This window comes from Tamandua tetradactyla, chromosome 10 (assembly GCF_023851605.1).
Source record: "Tamandua tetradactyla isolate mTamTet1 chromosome 10, mTamTet1.pri, whole genome shotgun sequence".
NCBI lineage: Eukaryota > Metazoa > Chordata > Mammalia > Pilosa > Myrmecophagidae > Tamandua > Tamandua tetradactyla.
The window spans coordinates 4,222,873-4,246,345 of record NC_135336.1 but is presented as its reverse complement, the minus strand read 5'-3'; the positions used below and the strand labels follow the sequence as shown (position 1 = coordinate 4,246,345).

General features: G+C 38.1%; 1 protein-coding gene across 3 annotated transcripts in view; it reads left to right on the top strand.

Annotated features, from left to right (window-relative positions):
- The window catches only part of LIPH (lipase H), a 70,154-nt gene that overhangs the window by 8,832 nt on the left and 37,849 nt on the right, over nucleotides 1-23,473 (top strand). For all 3 annotated transcript variants that reach the window (XM_077117792.1, XM_077117791.1, XM_077117790.1), the window contains exons 2-3: nucleotides 18,127-18,494; nucleotides 18,818-18,926. In XM_077117792.1, the coding sequence (XP_076973907.1) occupies nucleotides 18,207-18,494; nucleotides 18,818-18,926 (397 nt within the window). In that variant the 5' untranslated portion in view covers nucleotides 18,127-18,206. The remainder of the gene's footprint in view (nucleotides 1-18,126; nucleotides 18,495-18,817; nucleotides 18,927-23,473) is intronic.

Sequence of the window (23,473 nt, the reverse complement as noted above, 5' to 3'; positions counted from 1 at the left end):
GTCATTTTGCATTTTATCTTCCCAGTTCCTTCAATGGATGTGGTAAATTTCACACGGTCATTCTCGAGGAAAAGAAGATATGAGTTAAACAAACTTTCTAATCTTGAAAAAAATTACTTTTTCTCATTAATAAAGGAAGCTATTGTTTCTTTGAATTAGCTTTTCGTCTTATGAATAGCAATGAAATATGCTAAAAAAACATAGAATAGTGCTATTTTCTTTCACAGCTTAAATTTCTGTGCCTTTCTAATTCTATGAAATGAGATATTTACTTTATAATAATACCTAATATAGAGTGGGTGGTTTTTTTTTTACCTTTCATGCATCAGTTTTATTTAAATTACTTATAGAAAATGATGAATTTGTATATGTAAACCCCTTCGTGTCTCACATATTGATAACTTAAAAATTATTCATTATAATGAAGAAATAAAAATTAAAACAGCAATGGAAGTATAAGGTAACAAAAAATAAAAGTGAAAAGATATATATTTTTAATCTTGACACTTTTCAACCTTCTTAGGTATCCAGTTCTTTTTCACATAGCTTGTGGTAATAAAGATTGGTACAATTTCTTTGAAGGACAATGGGGAAATATATTGCATATTAGAACCCTAAAAAGGTTTATGCCCTTTGAAGTAGTAAAACCATTAATTGGAATTTACTCTAAAGAAATAACTTTTTTTAAATTAATTTTTTGTTATTGTTTTTAAATACCAAAAAACACTAAGCAAACGCAAAGATTCATAACTTTTGATCATTCCGTTCTACATATATAATCAGTAATTCACAATATCATCACATAGTTGCATATTCATCATCATGATCATTTCTTGGAACATATGCATCTATTCAGAAAAAAGAAATAAAAAGAAAACAGAAAAAATTCATACATAACATTACCCCCACCCCTCCCCCTCCCCCTCACCGATCACCAGCATTTCACTCTTAATATATTTTAACATTTGTTCCCCCATTATTCATTAAAGAAATAACTTTTAAAAGAAAAAAAAAGGCCTCATATGGTTCGAACTAAGTTATTTATAATAACTTGAAACTAGATACAACAGAAATATTCCTATACACAGGAATGGATAAAATACAGTATCATCTTAAAAAAGGGTAGCCTTTAAAATAATTCTGAAGCTATGCAGAAATGTACAAACACATTTATAAAATAAAGTTAAGTAGAAAAAGTGGAACTCAAATTTATAAACTATGATTGCAACTATTTTTAAATCATATAGTATGCCTGTAAATAAAGTTTAGAAGGGAAATGGAAAAATTAAAATGGTTGTATTAGGATTTTAGACCTACAAATACATTTTCCTTAATTTATGCTTTTGAAGTTAATTTAGCAAATTAAAATTAGACTTATGATGATTTTTTTAAATGAAACTTTTTAATTAATTAATTTATTTATTTTTAATTTTTTACATGGGCAGGCTCCAGGAATCGAACCCAGGTCCTCTGGCATGGCAGGCGAGCATTCTTGCCTGCTGAGCCACCATGGGCCGCCCTATGATGATATTTTTAAGTTAGAAGTCAACATTGTAAAGTTTATGTTTATTATTATTTTTAAATTTAAAAACTGAACATAAAGTTAGAAATATAGGGAATGGGGGCATCCCCTAATCCAATTACCCAAAACCAAAAGCTACTGGTGGTTTATGAGTAATTACTTCCAGTCTCCCATTGTATACTCTATTTTAAAGCTGGAATTATGGCAACTTAATGTTTTTGACTTGCCCTTTTCACTTAACATTGTCTTATAAGTAAAGTCTCATTTTAAATGATTCCTGCTGCATGGTAGACTCTAAGCAGATGGAGACACACCACACATAAATTTAAGCATCTGGGAGGAAGAAACATAATTTAGCTGTAAACTAAATCTAGGCTTTTTAATATCTTCAAAACCATGAACTTGGAACTTTCTTGGGGATGGCTGTTACATCTGATAGTAGAAGTTATTAATTACAAATACATTGACGTTTTGTTTTTCCCTTTGGTTTGCAGTCCGAAAATTAGCAAACATTAAGATGTTATTCCGAAATCCCAGGATATTAGACCTTCACTTTCTGAGATCTTTGTTTTGTTGTTCTAATATTTGTGAAATTATGATAGGAATATTTGCAGAAAGGTTTGTCATTATCTCATCAGTAAAGAAACAATGGCTAGCAAACTCTAGTGCGCCAAAATCACCTGAGAAGTTTGTTAACAATGCAGAGGATCTTACCTCCCCACCAGGTTCCCCCCATACCCCTCCACCCCCCACCCTGAGGTCCATTTCTGTGGGTCTGGCATGAGATCCTGGAATCTGCATTTTTGTCAAGCCATCAAGGTTTTTCAGCTGCAGATTGTTCAAGGAACACGGCTTGAGAAATATTGTTTTAAATACATGCCAATTGTCATAAGTATTTTAAAATGTTACTCTGCTATTCATATTTCGGCTTGGCAACTTGTGTAAAATTAGGTAGATATTTTCCTAAAGACAATAACTTAGTGCCAACAGCAAAGAGAATTATTTCCTTAGATGCTGGAAATCCCCTCCAGGTGATTTTAAAAAGTGAGTGAGATTGACTCACTTTTCTTCCATGTGGAGGCAGAGGTGAGCAAGGGGTGTGAATGTGCATATTTATGCAAGTGATTTTGGGAGGAAAGTAAGAAAACTTGGCATCTCATTTGTTTTCTCTGTTGTATTCTCAAGAAACACAGCTAATGGTTAAAAGCAGAGCTAGCCTACCAATCAAAAGGTGTTCTTCCCACATGCTCCTGGCATTATTTGCCAAAAGGTAAAAGAGAAATAAAATCTGGAGTTTTTTTTTTTTTTTTTTTTAAATCTGGAGTTTTTAATGCCAAATTCAATGTGGTTGTCCACATTATAAAAATGTAAACTTAGTTACTTTTCAGATTTAAACATTTATTAGAATTTCAAGGCAGGAACATGTCCCCTCCAACTCATTTTCTAAATAGGCATCCAACTCATTTTCTAATCTCTTTAAGACAAGGTTTTGGGCCTATAGAGAATTTTATTTCTTGGACTTTTGGAAATTCCTTTGAAATAGGGTTTTCAGGCAAGCATGAGAATCTGCTCAAGCTTGGTAACTGGAAACATTCTGACTTCATCAATGAACATGTGTTAAGCTTGTGTCCCAGATCCTGAACTAATATCAATTGCTGAGCATGTGAAATACTGAAACATGTATCTCTTATCTTGATCTGAATCCCAGTAAAAATATTTAGGCAGTGTAGACTTCTGCTCTAAGGAATACGTTACAAAAATATATAACTGTGTCATGTTGGAGGTGGGGAAGTGATAGCTGGAGTGCAACTTGGAGCTGCAATATTGAAATTAAAGAAGTATGAGTCAGGGTCATGCCTGTTTTACTTCCTGATTGGACACCAAGCATCAAGGTTAAAGTAGGTGGAATTTCACATCCATCAGTTGGATTTGGAAATTAGTGGACTAGGGGATGAAGGGGAAACGTCACCTGCCATGGGCCTCTAAGACACTGATATGTTCATTTTCAGCCCCATCGAGAGGTTTAATGTGAAGCCCACCTTTGCTAATTGACTCTCATAGAACCTCAGAATGTTCTCTTCTCTTGCCCACACTCAAAATTTCCTCATCAGTGGATTATTTTTGCTACCATTCCATCTTCTTTTGTCACTGACGACTCTTCAGATGTGAATGAGGAGTCTCCTCTGTTTGAAGAGGTTCCCCCCACCCCAATCAGAAATGTGAGAAATTAAATTGGTTCCTCTAAAAGCAGGTAAAAACTAAAAGCCAGAGCTGAGTGTAACATGTGGACAGCATGGACAGCTTTATTTATCTTTAGGGCAGTGCGTCTTGCTCAGACACAGAGCAAAAGGATCTCTTGAACGTTCCATCAGAATGGAAGCAGAGCTGTTGGTCAACAGTCTTGTCTCAGAGAATCATGCTTTTCTATCCAACTGGGACTCATATGAAATAAGACAATCTAGGGAAGCAGATGTCTATCTGACCCAGTTTTCTCTTGCAAAAAATAGAACAAAATGCTAGCTATATTTAGTTCCTAGGTCTGGAAATAAGAGTGGTTTATTTTGCCAGGAGCAGCTACAAAAACTCCCTCAACAGACTGACCAAAGTGGGAGAATTAATTTAACCTAAGCCTGTAGAACATGGAGGTCTACCAACCTCAGCCTCCAAGGGGAAGGAATACAAATTGGGAAACTTGGAGCCAGTCCCTATTTTGACAGCAAAAGTGAAACATCTGCCCTCAGTCACCTCCAAAAAGCTTTTCATCTTTTCACTCTGATCTTTCTATGCAATTGTGAAATTATAGAAACCATACTTTAAGCTAAAGAGAATTTAGTTAGCCGAACACAAAAATGCTTGACATAATGGTGACAACATGCCCATCTGATCAATCTAATTAGGAGCGTAAAGTATGGTTATTTTCAGGCAATAAGTATTTTCATTTCTTGCTATGCTTATTTTTATAGGTTTGACTTGTCTTTGGTTAGTATGACTGCCCTGCAAAATTGTTTTCCTGAATGGATTTGTCATGAACTTTCTAATCAGCTAGCCCTCAGATCTTAGAATATAGTGTCCAAAAACAATGATAGAGATTAGGTAACTAGGGAATTGTTACTGGACAAAACCTGTGAATTCTTCTGCCCGACGTGCTCAGTAACCAATTCCTGAGACACCAGGGTTTCAAAGAGAGGAAAGAGTCTATTACTACACGTGTAATAGGAGAGCAGATGGCTTAGTGGCCCAAACTCTGTCTCTCCGAACTGCAGTAATTTGGGTAGTTTTATTAGAGAAAAGATGGGCAGGGTTTAGGATAATGAGCGCAGTGGCCCCGGATGATGGAATTAGAGGGGATCTGATTATTGAGCATGCGCAGATTGATTACATGCTTAGTCACAGAACGTGTGTGAGGAAATGGTGGAATGAGGCACAGGGGACTTGTAGGTTAAAGTCTAAGCTACTGCGCATGTCAGGTGGGCCCACTCTGTTAAATGTTAAATCCAGTCTCGGTTATCAAAATGATTTTGGATTTGGAGTGGATTAGTTCTGGGCGGACACAAGACCCTTCATTAATAAACAATAGGGGATATCTTTAGTGATTACAAGACTCTAAAGTTGAAAAACTGGAAACTAGGTACAAATGAAGGTTGGTCACGGGTTGTTATAATCACAGGGGCAGAAGATAAGGGCTATACAACCATTATCAGAGATCAGGGCAACTGGATTACAATTCAGAGATTTCGGGAATTTCACTGTCTACTCTAATATACCAGAAAGCAAAAATGAATATTTATATAATGATTCAGTAATTAAAATCATCCCTTAAATCCTGATTTCTTAGTTACAGAAGGAGGAACTAATACCTCATGATCGTATGAGAAAATCTCTGGCCCCACATGCATACTTTTTAATTAACCTTCTTAGTGACAGGGCCACTAACCCAGGTCCCTGATTCCTAATCCAATGCTCTGGTCAGAGAGAAAAACTATCACCAATATACTGGCTGGTAGAGCTTGAGGTATGCTTACTGGATTTAAGAAATTAAAAAGGTGGAAAGGAGGAAATTAATATTTATTGAGCATGGCTCTATATTAAATCCCATACGGATCTACTTACATTATTTCACATAGCCTTCATAACAACTCTAAGAGGTATATGCTATTATCCTCATTATCAACAACAATTACTAATTTCTTAGCACCTACTAGGTATCAGGTATTGTTTTAGATACTTTACAGACATTATCTCTAATTCTCACAGCAATCCTAACAGCAGGGCCAGGACTGGGTGAGGTGAGTGAGGCATTCACCAGGCTCAAAATTTATGCAGGGAGGGGCACCAACAGCTTAGTAATCAAGCTAAATAAATCATTTTTAATGCAATGTTTAAAAAATCGAAATCAAATCCAAAAAAAATCCACGACGAGCAGAATATCAAAAATTTAAATAAATGTAGGCTATTGTTGGTTTGTTATGTAATGAGAAAACTAGTTCCAATCAGGCCAAGGTTCCTGGAATCATGCTGCCTTCCCTTCCTTGCTAGACAGTTTATGAAGGTTGACAATAGGGTATGAATAGATTGGACAATGCAAGGCTTTATACATAAACGTATGTGTATGTATTTTTCACTGTAAATCTTCAATAACTTTTACCACTTGATTCAAAATATGGGAGGATATTTTGATAAGGGTACATGGGGCGCACATTTTTCCTTTTGCCTCAGGCTCCAACACAACTCCTTGTGGTACTGGTACTGCGTGACAGGTTGGCATTAGTATTATTGTCCTCTTGCAGGTACAGAACTGAGGCCCAGAGAGTTTAAGTAATTACCCAGGGGTTACAGAGCTAGTAGGCAATGGAGTTTGACTGCAAAACTAGGGCTGACTCTAAAACCCATGCTCACTCCAAAAATGGTGTTGCAGTTTTTAAAAGACATGAGTTCAGGAGCTGCAAACTTTCTCTGTAAGGAGCCCAAGAGTAAATGTTTTCAACTTTGTGGGCGATCGGTCTCTGTCAATTTAACAGAGGGATGGCAGTAAATGATAACCAGGCCTGCTCTGTGTGGGAGTCTTAGTTCTTCAGAAGGGTTTGGAGACATCACCCATCCAATAGGAATTTTCCAGTCAACAGGGAATGGCATTTTGGAGTCATTGAATTTCAAAGTAGTCTGAAAAGGGGTAAAGTTTTTCCTGTTTCAAATAAGCTCTAATAGAAGAGGCTAAGTTTTAGAAACCAGTTTAACATGTTCTGTGGTTGCTGGCTGTGTTTGTTAATACAAGCTGTGAGCAACCTTGACTTTGTAACAAGACATCAAAAGTAACCCAAAAAGGTTTGCTTTCTGAAAGCATACAAGCAATTGATCACTTTAGAAATACCAGCATACATCAGAACTTAAAGACCTATATTTGGGTGAAGCCATTTTAAAAATTTTAAAAATATCTAGTGCTTGCATGCTCTCCAATTGTCCAACAACAAGACAAGTTCTGGTGCTAGGTACTGGACACACAATATTGAACAAAAAAGACACCAGGCCTGCCCTCAAGGAGATTAAACTAATTTATAATATGGCCTAAATTTTTTTCAGTTTTGTTGAGATGTATTCACACACTGCACCATCCAAATTATACAATCACTGGCTCACATTATCACCACATAGTTGTGTATACATCCCCATGATTGATTTTAGAACATTTTCATTACTCCCATACAGAAATAAGAATTTTCATTACTCCCAGATAGAAATAAGAATAAAAAAATAAAACCCAAATCCCCTCCTACTCTTATCCCACCCCACTGTTGACCCATAATTTCAGTGTTGTACATTTGTTACTGTTGATGATAGAATTATAATCTACTTTTATGTGCATATTATTCTTAAGCCCTTGTCACCTGCAGACATATTTTTACAGTTTCAGTCATAGCACATATGCCATTTTATATTCCATTTATTTTATCAGCACTACACCATGCATTCTTTGTAGCGTTCATGGGGATCATTTTGAATGGCTGAGTACTGTGTTAACCAGGTGATTTTTTGTTTATTCAGTACACATTTACTGAGGCCAATTCTGAGCCTGGTCCTGTTCTTGGTACTGGGGATGTATCACTGGATAAAACAGATAAATAGATCCGTTATCTTGGAGCTTCTATTATTGGGGGAAGCTACTCCAGAATTAAGGAAAGAATGTTTCAGGTATATGATAAGAAAAATGCAAGCAGCATTTAAGAGGGGAAAAATCAGAATAAATTTCTCTAGGGTGGAATTCAAGACAAGAAGAAAGTAGAATAGTATCTGTCAATCCTGAGGGAAATAATAATGTTCAAAGCCAGGTCATCATTTAGGTTAAGGAATTCACTTACAGATATGAACAAATTCAAGTATATATTATCCTTTAGCTCTTCTTAAAAGGACAGCAAGAACCCGGGGGGAGAATGGAGAAGCCTATGAAAAGGACTCACAGTGGTCAATGAACATGTATATATAGAACTAAAACTACGTAACTGGGGAAATACGACTCCAGAAGATAAATTTTATCTTTGCCAATGGGGAAAAAAGGCTGCATGTGTGTGTGAGTGTGTGTGCATGTTACAAAGGATATGTCAGGGAGGCTATTGGGGCAATATAAGTGCATTAATGCCCTCGTCTTCCTTGGCAGGCAGGGGACAAGACACAGAACAGATACAGTACGTAGAATGGATACTTTCTCTGATTGATGCATCAGTGCAGACAGACTGAATATTTATTTATTTATTTTTATTCTTATTGTTTTTGTGGTGCATGGTCTGGGAATTGAACCTGGGTCTTCTACATGGAAGGCAAGCATTCTACCACTGAACCACCCAGGCACCCTTAAATATTAATTTTAAATTATCAAGGTAATCAACAGATGAACTAAAATAATTTAATAACTAATAAAAATCAGGAGGTAGAAGTCAGGTTAGCGGGCCAAAGTATTAAGTGTGCTAATGTTCTCTTTTTTTTATAACAGGGTTTCATTCGGTATTGCCTCAAATTAGTAAAGGAAGTTCTAGAGCAGAGAAAGAAAAGATATCTATCTGACAAACGTCAGCAGTAGAGCACATAGCTGAAGTCAGCAATCCTTTATGACATACAGTTTCCAGATGTCCAAAATCCTTCACCAGGGTTACATGAAGTCTGAATAAATATGTCTAAGTCTGTAGTAGTTCTGCATGCAATTTACCTTGGCCTCCAAGGTTCACACATATATATTCTGTGAAATAGGGATTTACATTTAAGTATTTCATATAAAGTTATAAAGGCAAATGCCAGAATAAGTAAAGTAGGCTATAAACTTCCCAGTGTGAGAAAGAACACACAAGTATAAAAAATAAAATAAAAGAGACAGGACAGTCCACATAGCACCTGCTCTAGTTTGCTAGTCGCCAGAATGCAATACACCAGAAATGGAATGGTTTTTAAAACGAGGAATTTATTAAGTTGCAAATTTACAGTTCTAAGACTGTGAACATGTCCCCATTAAAACAAGTCTATAAAAGTGTCCAAATTAAGGCACCAAGAAGAGATCACCTTCACTCAGGAAAGGCTGATGAAGTGCAGGGTTTCTCTCTCCACTGGAAAGGCACGTGGTGAACATGGCGATGGTCTGCTGGCTTTCTCTCCAGGCTTCTTGTTTCATGAAGCTCTCCCAGGGACGTTTTCCTTCTTCATCTCCAGTGGTATCTGACTGAGTGGGCTCCTGTGGTTCTCATCATTCTGAAGTTTTCTCCAAAATGCCTCCTCTTTTAAAAGATTCCAGTAAGCTAATCAAGCTCCACCTGGAATGGGTGGAGTCACATCTCCATCTAATCAAAGGTTAATACCACATTTGGACCAGTCACATCGCTGGGAGATAATCTAATTAAGTTTCCAACCCGCAGTACTGAATAGGAATTAAAAGAAATGGTTGCTCCCACAAGATGGATCAGGATTAAAACATGGCTTCTCTAGGGCACATAATCCTTTCAGTACCAGTGCAGTACCTGATAGTAAACTGAGAAAACACTAAAACCAGAAAATTAGCATTATAGTACTAAATCCAGTTGTGTCAGTTTGGGTTCTTTAAAAGGCAGATGCCAAAATGGCATGAAGGATAAAGGAGGAGGACGAGGAGGAGAGGGCAGGGAGAGAGGCTTCCACTCTGATGCACGTCTGACACCTAATTAAAAGAGACTGAAAGGAAGAATTGGGCAGAGAAGAGCCTTGGGCTCCAAACATGGTTCTGAGAATATTTCAGCAGAACTGATAGGGAGTCCCCAAGTCAAAGTTGCCCATCAGAGAAGTCCTGCATTAGTCAGAGTGGCCTGGTGTAAAACCCCCCTAGTGTCAGTCGTTGTCTGGGAGCAGCCTAGGGCAGCCACGGCTTCAGTGAATTTTGTGGGGCAACTGGAGACCAGTTAACTCAACTGAGCTCCCTGCAGCAGCTTCGCTTAAAGGTAGATCTGAGTGGGGTACTTCTATGGCTGTCACACTCATTATATCCATTATACCAATAGATATCAATGAGATGAATTCACTTATTTTTAAAATATCTCAGATTAGGTCATAAAATAAAGCCCAACTGGATACTGTATATGAGACCCCTCTAATACAAAGGGATTCAAAGGTTAAAAAGGTTTAAATGGCATGCTAGGCAAATGCAAACTAAAAGCCGAGTTATGGTAATACTATCACTTGATAGACTTTCAAGGCAAAAGGGGTACATTAAAATGAAAAAGGATATAACACCTGAAACATTAAGTGTAGGAAATAAAAGGGAAAAAAATCTATGAAGCCTAAAGTTCAGTGGTTTTTTTGGAACTTGAACTTGCCCCTCAATGTGAAATTATAATTTGCAAAAGGAATCCTTCATGGTTGGCATTTAGATACATTATTTCCAGTGATGTAAGAGAAAGAAGATTCCCTGATCCGCAGACCAGATCAAACCCCCCACCTTTTTTTAAGTTCTCATTTTATACCCTATCTCTTTTACATGACACTTTTCACAGGTTGCAATTTTATACTTGTGTATTTTCTTTCATAAGTCCTGACTCCTCTAAAATGCCTCCTACCCCAGAACCTAGAATAAATAAATTCTTGAGGAATGAGTTACACATATTCTTTGAGAATGAGAGATAATAAGTAGAATGCCCTTACATAGTAGTACTGAGAGAGAGAGGAACAGGGAAACCTTCTTTTTCCCAGTCAAAACATACAATGGACTTCGCCCAGGCACAGCACCATTACAAAATAACCAACATACTTAAAAAACATCTAAAATCAGAGTGGTTCTATTACATGAAAAAAATATCCTTTGTTCTGCTGTTTGAAACCAGAAGCCAAGGCCCCAGCAGATGCCTGCCACGAACAGAGGTGTTCTGGATCCATCGGCCTTTCTTGAGTAAAGGTATCTTTCTCTGGATGCCTTAGTTTGGACATTTTTATGGCCTTAGAACTATAGACCTGTAACTTAATAAATTCCCTTTATAAAGGCCATTCTATTTCTGGTATATTGCATTCCAACAGATTTAACAAACCAATGGAAATGACTCAATCAAGTGAAAGACCTTAAAAGAGTGAATGGGCTCTAACTGAGATGAGAGACTCTTCTTTACTGGCTTTAAAGAAGTAAGCCTCCATACTGTGACAGTCTGTAGAGAGAACCACATGGCAAGAGACTGCTGTTCACTGCTAGGACTTGAGGGTGGCCCCTGGTGGACAGCCAGCAAGAAAATGGGGAACTTAATCAACAGCTACAAGTAAATTAATTCTGTCAACAAACTGATGCAGCTTAGAAGTGAACCAGTCCTTAGTCAATCTCTGATGAGACAGGTGCACAAGTAGTTCAGTGGTTAGAATGCCCACCGTTCATGTGGGAGACCTGGGTTCGATTCCTGGACCATGCACCAAAAAAAAAAAAAATTCTGATGAGACCACAGCCCTAGCCAACACTGGAGTCACAGACCCTGAAGCAGAGAACCCAAATAAGGTGTTCCCAGATTTGTGACCTACAAATCTGTGAGATGATAAAAGTTGTTTTAAACAGCTTACTTTATGGTAATTGCTTAAATAACAGCTTTATTGAGATATAATTCATATACCATGTCATCTTTTTAAAGTATATAATTCAGTAGATTTTGGGATATTCAGGGTTATGCAACTATCACTAGTATTAAGTTTTATAAATCTTGTGACAATTAAAAAAAAAAATATATATATATATATATATATATCCTTTGTTCTGCCCCTCATACCCATCAACAACAGATTTAAGGGCTTCTAATGAGGGCTCAACAAGTAAAAAGGTTGTTGGTTTAACTATTCCATAGATACTAAAATTGGCAGTTGCTGCTGAAAAGTAGCTCTTGCTCAAAAGTTCATGACTCCTCTCTGAATCTTTCAAGGACTCAGGCATGTGACTTGTGACACACCGGTCTAATATTCCTCATTTGGCTCAAAATGAGTAGGGTTAGCAATTAAATGGTTCCCCCTTTTTTTTTTTAGATAGGGATCCCTGAATTCCCCAGGATGACCCCATTCATAATTACTCTCTGAAAGTAGTAATCTCTTGGGCATGTAGGTGGCAAATGAACAATGACATAGTTTCCCCGGGCCATCAGGTGAGTCAGCAGCACAACCCAGCTCTACTGATAACCAAGATGTCAGGCTGAGCCCTACCCTATGACACTTCCTGTTCAATGAAATGACTAATTAAACAGTCTGCTCTGGGACTTGCTCTATAAGCAGCCAGATGAGTTTTAGTCTGTGTTTTCTAGGAGCACACAACCTACAGAGAGAGACATGAAAGGTGCCAGCAGATAGAGAAAATATTTACAATGTGCACCTGTCTCACTGCACATGCTACTTACATGGTGAAGAGTAGAAGGAGGAACGTGTGAGTCTGGAGCTCAATAAATATTAACCACCTCTTGTATAGGGTGAGGGATTTCATCTTCTTACATTGAAACCTTCTATTTGGGCTTCTGTTTCTCACTTTATTTTGGAACTGCACTCACCTCTGAGTACCAGAACCTGTGCAGGAAGTATTGAATAATTGCCTACATGAATGGGCCCAGGTTACCAAGGATAGACAAGAACCCCAGGATGAGGTTACTCTGAGACCCAGAATAAAGGAGGATCAATTCCGAGGTGTGCAAGTGCAGAGCCATTGGAAATAAGGACCCCAGGGCAAATGGTCCCTATTTCTAATAGGAAATGGTTCCTATTAGAGGAATTCTAACTACATAATTGATGCTTCCCACTCTTGCCTTCTGTTGGCCTATTCATTGCAAGTTCCGAGCCTCCTCTTTCTTTCCCTCCCAAGAATGGCCCAGCCATCATATTCCTTGTCTCCTCTCCAGAATATCTCAAAGGATTATTTCCCACTTGGAGGTGGGGATGGTTGGTAGCTCTAGTTCAATCCTATTTGTTTGGCTGTTCTCTCTCAGCCAGGCAGGGTGAGGGAGGGGGGGTCACAAAACAGTTTTAAGTCATCCTCAAAATTCGAAATTATGCAGTCTTCCCAATCATTATAGTCGGTGTCTGGATGCCAACATTCATTTAGAGATTTACTTCTAACTTTTATGTGGTCATGGCTCTTGAATAAGGCCTTATATAACATTGCAAACCTCATACTCTGCCTCAATGCCCGAGGACCCAAAGTCCTCCTTCATTCCTATCCATTCGTTCCTCCTCATTTATCCTGCAAATTGACCTTTAGTTTAGTTTACTTTAAATCCCTGTTCCCTTTTTTTTTTTGTATGCTATATGGTGGGGTCACATTTCATTATTTTTCCATGTGAGTATCCCAGTATTACAGTACCATTTGTTGAATTTTTGTTTGTTTGTTTTGCTGTTTGGGAAGTGCATGGACCAGAAATCGAACCCAGGTCTCCCACATGGCAGGTGAGATTCTACCACTGAACTACCCTGGCACCCGCCTGCTCCCTTTTGAGCTAAAGTCTTGAGCAATCCTCACTACTTTCATCTCCTGTTAGCAGACTCACAGCCTCCCTTCCTCTCTGTCTACCACTGATATGACCCTGTTCCACCTTTCTTCTTCTTTTTCCTTATTTGCATGGGCAGGCACTGGGAATCGAACCCGGTCTCTGGCATAGCAGGCAAGAACTCTGCCTACTGAGCCACTGTGGCCTGCCTTCTTCTTTTTATTTGAACTTTTTCTGGAAATAATTTAAAACTTGCAGACAACCTACCAGAATAAAAATACTGCATAGAACACCCATAAGCCTTTTACACCAATTTGTTATTATCAACATTTTTGCCACATGTGTTTTATCATTTGCTATCTAGCTATCCATCCATCCATAATGCCTTTTTTTCTGAACCATTTGAGAACAAGTTGCTCTCATTGTGGTCCTTTATCTCTAAATACTTCTGGTATATTTCCTAAGAATTAGCATTTTTTCCTCTGATATAACCATGGTACAGTTTTTTTTCAGTTTTGTTTTGCTTTTAATTTAAGTAACTTTTTAAATGATGTAAACATACAAATAAGAAAGTGTATATCCATCATAAATGTACAGCTCCATGAACATTCTTGGTGAACCCACATGTGTAACCAGCATCCAGGTTAAGAAATGTAACATTAATTATACCCCAGAAGCTCCCTCTTACATCATTTCTGCCCAGGGGTAACCAAAATCTGGACTTGTACATCCATAGATCAGCTTTGCCTGTTTTTGAACTTTAAATAAATGGAGTCTTGCTGTACGTTCTCTTTGGCACTGATTTATTTTGCTCAACATTATATTTATGAAATTTATCCATGTTGTTATATGTACCAATTGAAAATATAGATAACCAAAAAAGAAAATGAAAATTATAAACCTACCATAGTAACAAAATGTAAAACATCAGTATATGCGATTCTAGCCATTTTTTAATATATAAATATGTGAATTTTTTATGATTTGCTTTTGAAATTTAACATATCAAATCTATCATGTTATTCTAAATGTTGGTCTGTCTTAAGGAGGCCATATTCTGAATTGACCTAAAAGGTAATATCATGAAGTGAAAACTTTTTTTTTTACACAACTAGGAACACACATTGGAATTGGTGTTAGTCATTTTGTTAGATCTAGACTTCGTCCAACCTGGCCACGTTTCCAGAAAACATTGAAATAAAGCTAATGAGCAAATGGACTGCTGCGTTTACGCGAGGATTCTGACACTTAGACCAGCTCGGTCCTCTTGTTTCTTAATGAATCTTCTGAATTTCTCTCTACTACTTTAAGACATTCTGATAATGTATAACCCATTCAAAACCCAGATAAGTGGCTTGTTAAAGTTTATTCAAATCCTGGCTTAATCTATAATCTAAGATAAATCCTTTAAAACGTTTCTTATTTTTCAAATGAAGAACCTCATCTCCACATCTGTGTGGGATCATAAGGACCAATACTTACATAATTAATACTTTGGAGTCCTTGAAAGAAAAGCTCATTGGAGTTGCTGACTGTTCTTAAAATTTTCTTAGCTGCCATTGTGGAAACACATTGTTATGGATATAGGTGCTGAGCTGGGTCATAACTAGACTGCAAATCTTGGGTAGTGGGAAATCTAAGTCTTGAAATAGTCATCATTTATTTCCCAGATGTTCACAATTGGGAGTTTACCCTGTTGTAGTTTGGTCTACATGCTACATCTTCCCATTTGAGGTTTTTATCTATATCCATTTTTTATTGTATGTATTGGATATACCATTCGATATTCCTCAATAAGGTCACCTGGAACCACTAGTATCCTGACCTCAACTCTTTCCTGCAGGGCTGAGACAAGTAAATATTTCTGTTGACCAACGAAGCTTAAATTCATGACCTGAGACTCATCAGGCACTGACTGTCAGAGACCCTGTGATCACTGAAAGAAATCTAAAAGACAAAGAATAAACGACGCCTGGGAAAAATCCTGGGGCCACCCATTGCAGAGATGCAGTAGTAGTGGGGCACCTCAGAGATGGAAGAGATATTAGAGGCCCACTCGTCCTACTCCCATTTGTGAAATGGGGAAACTGAAGCTTATGGAAGTCACAGAATAAATTAATCACAGAGCCAACTTGGAAGCTTACTTTGGTGTTCAATCTGCTACACAGATGTCTGTACTGTTTAGGAAACACAGAGAAAGACAGTGTCTGAGGAGTGATAAGGGGCCTGATGGACCCAATAAATTAGTGCAGGTCTGGTAGGACCTAAGTTTTTATTCTTTTCCAGGCATGGTACAGTTTTTAACCTCAGTTTAGCATTGATACAACACTTCTATCTAATTCAGTGTCCATATCCTGATTTTGTCAATTGACAAAAAACATTAATGTCTTTTACAACATTTTGTCTTTTCTACCTCAGGATCCAGTCTAGGACAGTGTATTGCATTTATTTATTCTGTCTGTATAGTCTTCCTTAATCTAGAACATTTCCACATTTATGAATTTATGACATTCTTTCTTTGTTTTATATGACTGACCTTTTTTAGAATATAGATTTCTTTTTTTAATAGAATATTCCTCATTTTGTGTTTGCCTGGCTTTTTTCATTATTAGATTCAGGTCGTTACTGGACAAAGGTGGTGGATTCTTTTGCCTGTGCACTCAAATAACCAATTCCTGAGACACTGGGGTTTCAGAGAGAGAAAGAGTTTATTACTAGGCGTGTAGCAGGAGATCAGATGGCCTAGTGGTCCAAAAATCTGTCTCCCCAAGTTTAGGGGGGCTCAAGGTTTTTATGGATTCTAACAAGGGAGGATGAGTTCTTACAATTTCAAATAGAAAGTTCTGAGCAGAAAAGGTGACAGAGTTATTTCAGTAGTCACAATTAGGCTGAAAGGAAGGGAAGCAGAGTTATCAGCCGAGTCTAAACCATACAATTTACCAGTGTAAAGGGCTGAAACTAGCTAACGGCAAATTTAAATTCTTCAGGAGCATTAGGGCCTTTGCCCTACAAGTTACTTTAAGAAAATGACCAGATAAAGGGAGTAACAGCTCTTACAATCACAAAGGCACATAAGGGCTTTTACAATCATTAATATGTATCAGAGCAGGTGAAATAGAGTTCAGGTATTTCCTCCTGCCTACTTTAATTTACCAGAAGGTAAAAAGGAATATTCGTATAAGGATTTAGTAATTATAATCATCCCTTAAATCGTAGCTTCTCAGTTACAAGGTGATGCATTCCCTACAGGAGCACTACATGGGAGATGAGTCCTCAGGGCATTACAGCTGGGGGCACATGATGTCATCTGCCCCTCATTGGAGACGTGCATTTTTATTTTTTATTTTTACAAATACTCCCAGTGATGTTAATTTTGATAACCTGATCAAGGTGTTGTCCAGTTTCTCTGCTGTATTGTCATTATTTTTTTCCTTAGTCACTAATAAGCAGTCTGTAGGAGATACTTCAAGACCATATAAATATTATGCTCTTCATCAAAATCCTGTCACCACCCAGATTTACATCCACTCGTGATTTTTTTCCTGGCCAGTCTTTATGGTTGCAAAATGACAAGTTTCAATGCCAGCACTGCCTCTACTTTTATCGGTCAACATTCATTTTAATGTAAACAGCAGTCCTCCCCTCTCCTCCATTTATCTGTTTGTGTATCTATTTATTTGTTATGAAATCATAGATTCCTAATTTTTTCCCAAAGGCCCATAATTTATCACTGTCCTTTATTTTGGTGCTCAAGTTGTCTCAAACTGGGCCTGTGGGAGCCCCTTTGAGCTGCACTTGTATCTGTAATATGTTTTTTTGGCATGGACAGGCTCCAGGAATCAAACCCTGGTCTCTGGCATGGCAGGTGAGAACTCTGCCAGTGAGCCACCGTTGCTCCGCCATGCTCTATGACATGTTTTAAAGCATGTTCTGGCATAAAATACTCCAGGTTCATCTTATCTTCCTCCCTCCCTTTTCCCAAAGGCTATCCTTAGAGCCTGCTCAACAGGATGAACATTTGAAGATGGTGCTTGAAAGAGCAAAAAAGGAGAGAGTTCAAGGAAGGCCACAGTGATCAATAGTTTCAGATGGTACAGAAAGGTTCAGGGCAGAACAAGGTACATTCTCCACTGCTGACCCAGGCAGATAGGGAAAGGGGCATCTGAATGATGTAGACTCAGCTCACCGTGGATATTTACTGAGTCCTCTACCAAGTGCTGGGTACTGTGAGGGATACACAGGATTATAAGACACCATTTCATGGAGATTGTGGTCTAGAAGGATAGACATGCGTGTACGTATATATCCATAATGCAACCCTGAATGTGTTTTCATCATACTGTTATGCAGTTCGGGGAGTTCTGAGGTGAAGGACATTACTTACAGCTGGGAGAGTGGGAGAAGGCTTCCTTGAGGTGACTGTGAGGTTAGACTTTAAAGGAGGATAGGATTGGGAAGAATGGTGAAGCTAATGTGTACAAAATACCAGGGCTCAATACTTATGATCTCTGGATCAGATATGGGTTTGCAACTTCATTCAACTGGATCCAGCCTCCTGCGCCATACCATCAGGAATATTTTAAAAAGCCCAGCAAGTGTAGGACAGCCCTCACCTGATTCCCAAACAAGGAAAGAACTGTCATAATACCATCCAATTTTTATTTTCAGACACAGGTGAAACATGTCTTCAGTTTACCAGACTGAGCTTTCACAGTGCAGTGGTTGGTACAGGACTGAACGTGAGACTGATGCTCTTCACAAGGAAAAATGAGACCTGTGCACAAGCCATCAACTCCACAGCTTTCGGGAACTTGAATGTGACCAAGAAAACCACCTTCATCATCCATGGATTCAGGCCCATGGGATCCCCTCCAGTTTGGATGGAGGACTTGGTAGAGGGGCTGCTCTTTGTGGAAGACATGAATGTGGTTGTTGTTGATTGGAATCGAGGAGCTACAACTTTAATATACAACCATGCTTCTAGTAAGACGAGAAAAGTGGCAAAAATCTTGAAAGAATTTATTGACCAAATGTTGGTAAGAGAGATATTCTCTTAGATGATTTCAGGCCAAATTGAAACTGGCCCAGTATCTGGAGATTTAAAGCCAAGTGTTTTCTGTAGTGCCCAGGGGGACCATTTTGCAAGTCTGAATAAACCCCAGGGAGGTGCGGGTGGGATGATGGTAGGAGGTGGGGATGGGGGAGTTAGAGACCTTACAAGGGTGCTGTGACATTTAAATAAGAGAGTGGATGAATGGCACTGAGAAATGTTTCTCCAAAGACAGCAGCTAGGAAATGTCTCCAAATGGCAATTTCTAGGCCCCTCACAATTTATAATGCTGATCTCTTGAAATTCTAGGTATATGGAGCTTCTCTTGACAACATTTATATGGTTGGAGTAAGTCTAGGAGCCCACATATCTGGGTTTGTTGGAGAGATGTACAATGGGCAACTGGGGAGGATTACAGGTAAGTCTCCTGTCAATGGACATGGGGTGGCCAGCCTGGACAGAGTATTGACTGGAGCAGCATCACGTAGGCAATCCAAGTCCTTGGGTTCAAAGCCAGCTCTTCCAATTACTTAACCACTCTGAATATGAATTCTCTTGGGCAAAGGAAGATCATAATAATATTGACCTCAGGTTATTATGTAACAAAATATGTATAAGGCACTTGGTAAAATGCAGTAGAAAAGATTGGTGGGGACTCTATTTCTCCTATGGCTTGGAAGAACAGCTGCGTCACATGGGATTTGATCTCTGTGCCCCAAGCAGATGGTCTTCCCCCTTTCATTTAATCTAGAATAGCTTTTTAATTTTTTTAACTTTTAAATTTAAAAAAATGTATATTTTAAAAATAAAAATATATATATAACAACAAACACAAACATTCTTAACATATGATCATTCCATTCTACATATATAATCAGTAATTCACATCATCACATAGTTGCATATTCATCATCACGATCATTTCTTAGAACATTTGCATCAATTCAGAAAAAGAAATAAAAAAAGACAGAAAAAAATTCATACATACCATACCCCTTAACCCTCCCTTTCATTGATCACTAGCATTTAAATCTACTAAATTTATTTATTTAAAATTAATTTTTAAATTTTTAAAATTAAAATTACTCCTAATAACAGTAGGAGAGCCAATGTCAGCTTAGCGAGGTGTGGGATTTAGTTTGTCCTCTAGAGCAGCTAGCAAATAGACAGGAGCAGTACAGAACAACTGCTGGGGCCACGTCAGTAACCAGACACAAAGCATACCCCAGTGTGGACCCAGTCTGGACCAGCAACAGTCTGGCTGCAAGCCCTCCCCAGAACCGTGAGTTCCCCAAGCCGGGTGGCCAGCGCCCCTCCCCCGTAGGCTGCTTCCCAGAAGGGAAAGGAAAGAGACTTTACCAGCAACAGGGGCTGAGCCCAACCAAATGCCAATTGTGGAACTAATTAACAAATTCTGACCACTAAAAATGGGCTCCAAGCTCAGCTGAACTTTGAGTAAAAGCAGAGGTCACTGTTTTCTGCCCCGGCACAGAGGGGGCAGGGTTGACAGAAAAAGAAAAAAGAAAAAGAACAGGTTTTTTGGGATCTGAAAAGGTCTGGGCCCTGCAGGAAAGGAGGGGGCACATAGGACCTGGAGATACACAGAGCAATGTACCAAATTAAGCTCTTGATTGGCAAACCCAAGGAACAGGGTCCTGCTCCGAAAAGGATTTTTCTTTTTCTCTTCTGTGGCTCTGTTTCTATGGATTTATTACTCTTTGAATACAGCTGCAAGACTTCTCAGGCTCCACTGCCCCAGTATAGGCAGAAACAGGCTTGTTTGAGAGCTTCTCTGGAGCCTGTGCCTTCCTCAGGAGAGGAGTGGAGCCCAGCTCAGATGGAATCCCTCTCTCAAGGAATTCAGACCCCAGGGTCTGGAAAAGGGAAGCATTAAAGCCAACCTACAACCTCTCCTCTGTCTCCACCGTGCCCCCAGCAGGGAGAGTCTGCTGAAGTTAAAGGTACTGCATCACCTTATGCTGGTGGGACCTGCGGGCAGAAAAGTGACACATACTGGGCAAGATAGGAAGAACGCAGAGTCCAGAGACTTCAAAGGAAAGCCTTTTAATCTACTGGGTTTCACCCTCAGGAAAACTGCCTCAGATGACTCTTTCCTCCTGAGAGGTGACCAGTTTGCTCTGGGGTCTATAATACCTAAGTAGACCCTCCTAAGGGGTGGAGGAAAGGCTACATACAGACAGGGCAAGAAACAAAAAAAGAAGAACTGAAAAATTCTGATCTATTAAACAAAACCTAATCTAGAGGACTAGAATAAGCTGAACTGAATGTCAAAGAACAGATAGACAACAAAGTCATCCAGCAAGAAAATCCTAGAAGAAAAAAAATAGTGAAAACAATCTCCAGAATAAACTGATTAAGGTAATTAAATGCCTAGACTCCAGCAAAAAATAATAAATCATACTAGGAAAATTGAAGAAATGGCCCATTCAAAGGAACAAACCAACAATTCAAATGAGATACAGGAGTTGAAACAATGAATTCAGAATGTTTAAACAGACATGGAAAACCTTATCAAATATCAAATCAATGAATTGAGGGAGGATATAAAGAAGGCAAGGAATAAACAAAAAGAAGAAATTGAAAGTCTGAAGAAACAAATCACAGAACATGGGAATGAAAGACACAGTAGAAGAGATGAAAAAAAACAATGGAAACCTACAATGTCAGATTTCAAGAGGCAGAAGATAGGATTAGTGAACTGGAGGACGGGACATCTGAAATCCAACAAGCAAAAAAATATATAGGGAAAAGAATGGAAAAATATGAGCAGGGACTCAGGGAATTGAATGACAACATGAAGCACATGAATATGTGTGTTGTGGGTGTCCCAGATGGAGAAGAGAAGGGAAAAGGAGGAGAAAAGCTAATGGAGGAAATTATCACTGAAAATTTCCCAAGTCTTATGAAAGACTTAAAATTACAGATCCAAGAAGTGCAGCATACCCCAAAGAGAATAGATCCAAATAGACATACTCTAAGACAGTTACTAGTCAGAATGTCAGATGTCAAAGAGAAAGAGAGAATCTTGAAAGCAGCAAGAGAAAAGAAATCCATTACATACAAGGGAAGCCCAATAAGACTATGTGTAGATTTCTCAGCATAAACCATAGAGGTGAGAAGACAGTGGGATGATATATTTAAATTATTAAAAGAGAAAAACTGCCAACCAAGAATTCTATATCCAGCAAAACTGTCCTTCAAAAATTAGGGGAAAATTAAAACATTTGCAGACAAAAATTCACTGAGAGAATTTGTGACCAAGAGACCAGCTCTGCAAGAAATACTAAAGGGAGCACTAGAGACAGATATGAAAAGACAGGAGAGAGCGGTATGGAGAACAGTATAGAAATGAAGACTATCAGTAAAGGTAAAAAGAAGAAAAATTAGATATGACATATAAAACCCAAAAGGCAAAATGGGAGAAGAAAGTACTGCCTGTACAGTAATAACACTAAATGTAAATGGATTAAACTCCCCAATCAAAAGACATAGACTGGCAGAATGGATTAAAAATAGGACCCATCTATATGCTGTCTACAGGAAATGCATCTTAGACCCAAGGATAAACATAGGTTGAAAGTGAAAGGTTGGGAAAAGATATTCCATGCAAATGACAATCTGAAAAGAGCAGGAGTAGCTATACTAATATCCAACAAATTAGACTTCAAATGTAAAACAGTTAAAAGAGACAAAGAAGGACACTATGTATTAATAAAAAGAACAATTCAACAAGAAGACATAGCAATTATAAATATTTATGCACTGAACCAGAATGCGCCAAAATACATGAGGCAAACACTGAAAAGAGAAATAGACGCAGCTACCATAATAGTTGGAGACTTTAATTCCCCACTCTCATCAATGGGCAGGACATCTAGACAGGGATCAAAAAAGAAACAGAGAATTTGAATAATAGAATAAATGAGCTAGACTTAACAGACATATATAAAACATATATAAAAAGGCAGGATATACCTTTTTCTCAAGTGCTCATGGATCATTCTCAAGGATAGACCACATGCTGGGTCACAAAATAAGTCTCAATAAATTTTAAAAGATTGAAATCATACAAAACACTTTTCAGATTATAAAGGAATGAAGCTGGAAATAAATAATAGGCAGAGTGCCAGAAAATTCACAAATATATTGAGGCTCAACAACACACTCTAAAACAACCAGTGAATCAAGGAAGAAATTACAAGAGAAATCAGTAAATATCTCGAGGCAAATGAAAATGAAAACACAACATATCAAAATTTATGGGATGCAGCAAAGGCAATGCTAAGAGGGAAACTTATTGCCTTAAATGCCTATATCAAAAAAGAAGAAAGAGCAAAATTTGAGGAATTAACTGTCCACTTGGAAGAACTAGAGAATGAACAGCAAATTAACCCCAAAGCAAGCAAAAGGAAAGAAATAATGAAGATTAGAGCAGAAATAAATGAAATTGAGAACATGAAAACAATTGAGAAAATCAACAAAACCAGAAGTTGGATCTATGAGAAAATCAATAAGGTTGATGGACCCTTAGTGAGGTTAACAAAAAGAAGAAGAGAGAGGATGCAAACAAATAAAATCGGAAATGGAAGAGGAGACATAACCACTGAAATAAATGAAATTGAGAACATGAAAACAATTGAGAAAATCAACAAAACCAGAAGTTGGATCTATGAGAAAATCAATAAGGTTGATGGACCCTTAGTGAGGTTAACAAAAAGAAGAAGAGAGAGGATGCAAACAAATAAAATCGGAAAAGGAAGAGGAGACATAACCACTGATCCCACAGAAATAAAGGAAGTAATGACAGGATACTATGAACAACTTTATGTTAATAAACTAGACAATGTAGAGGAAATGGACAACTTCATAGAAAGGCATGAACAACCAACATTAACTCGAGAAGAAACAGACAACCTCAACAAACCAATCAGAAGTAAAGAAATT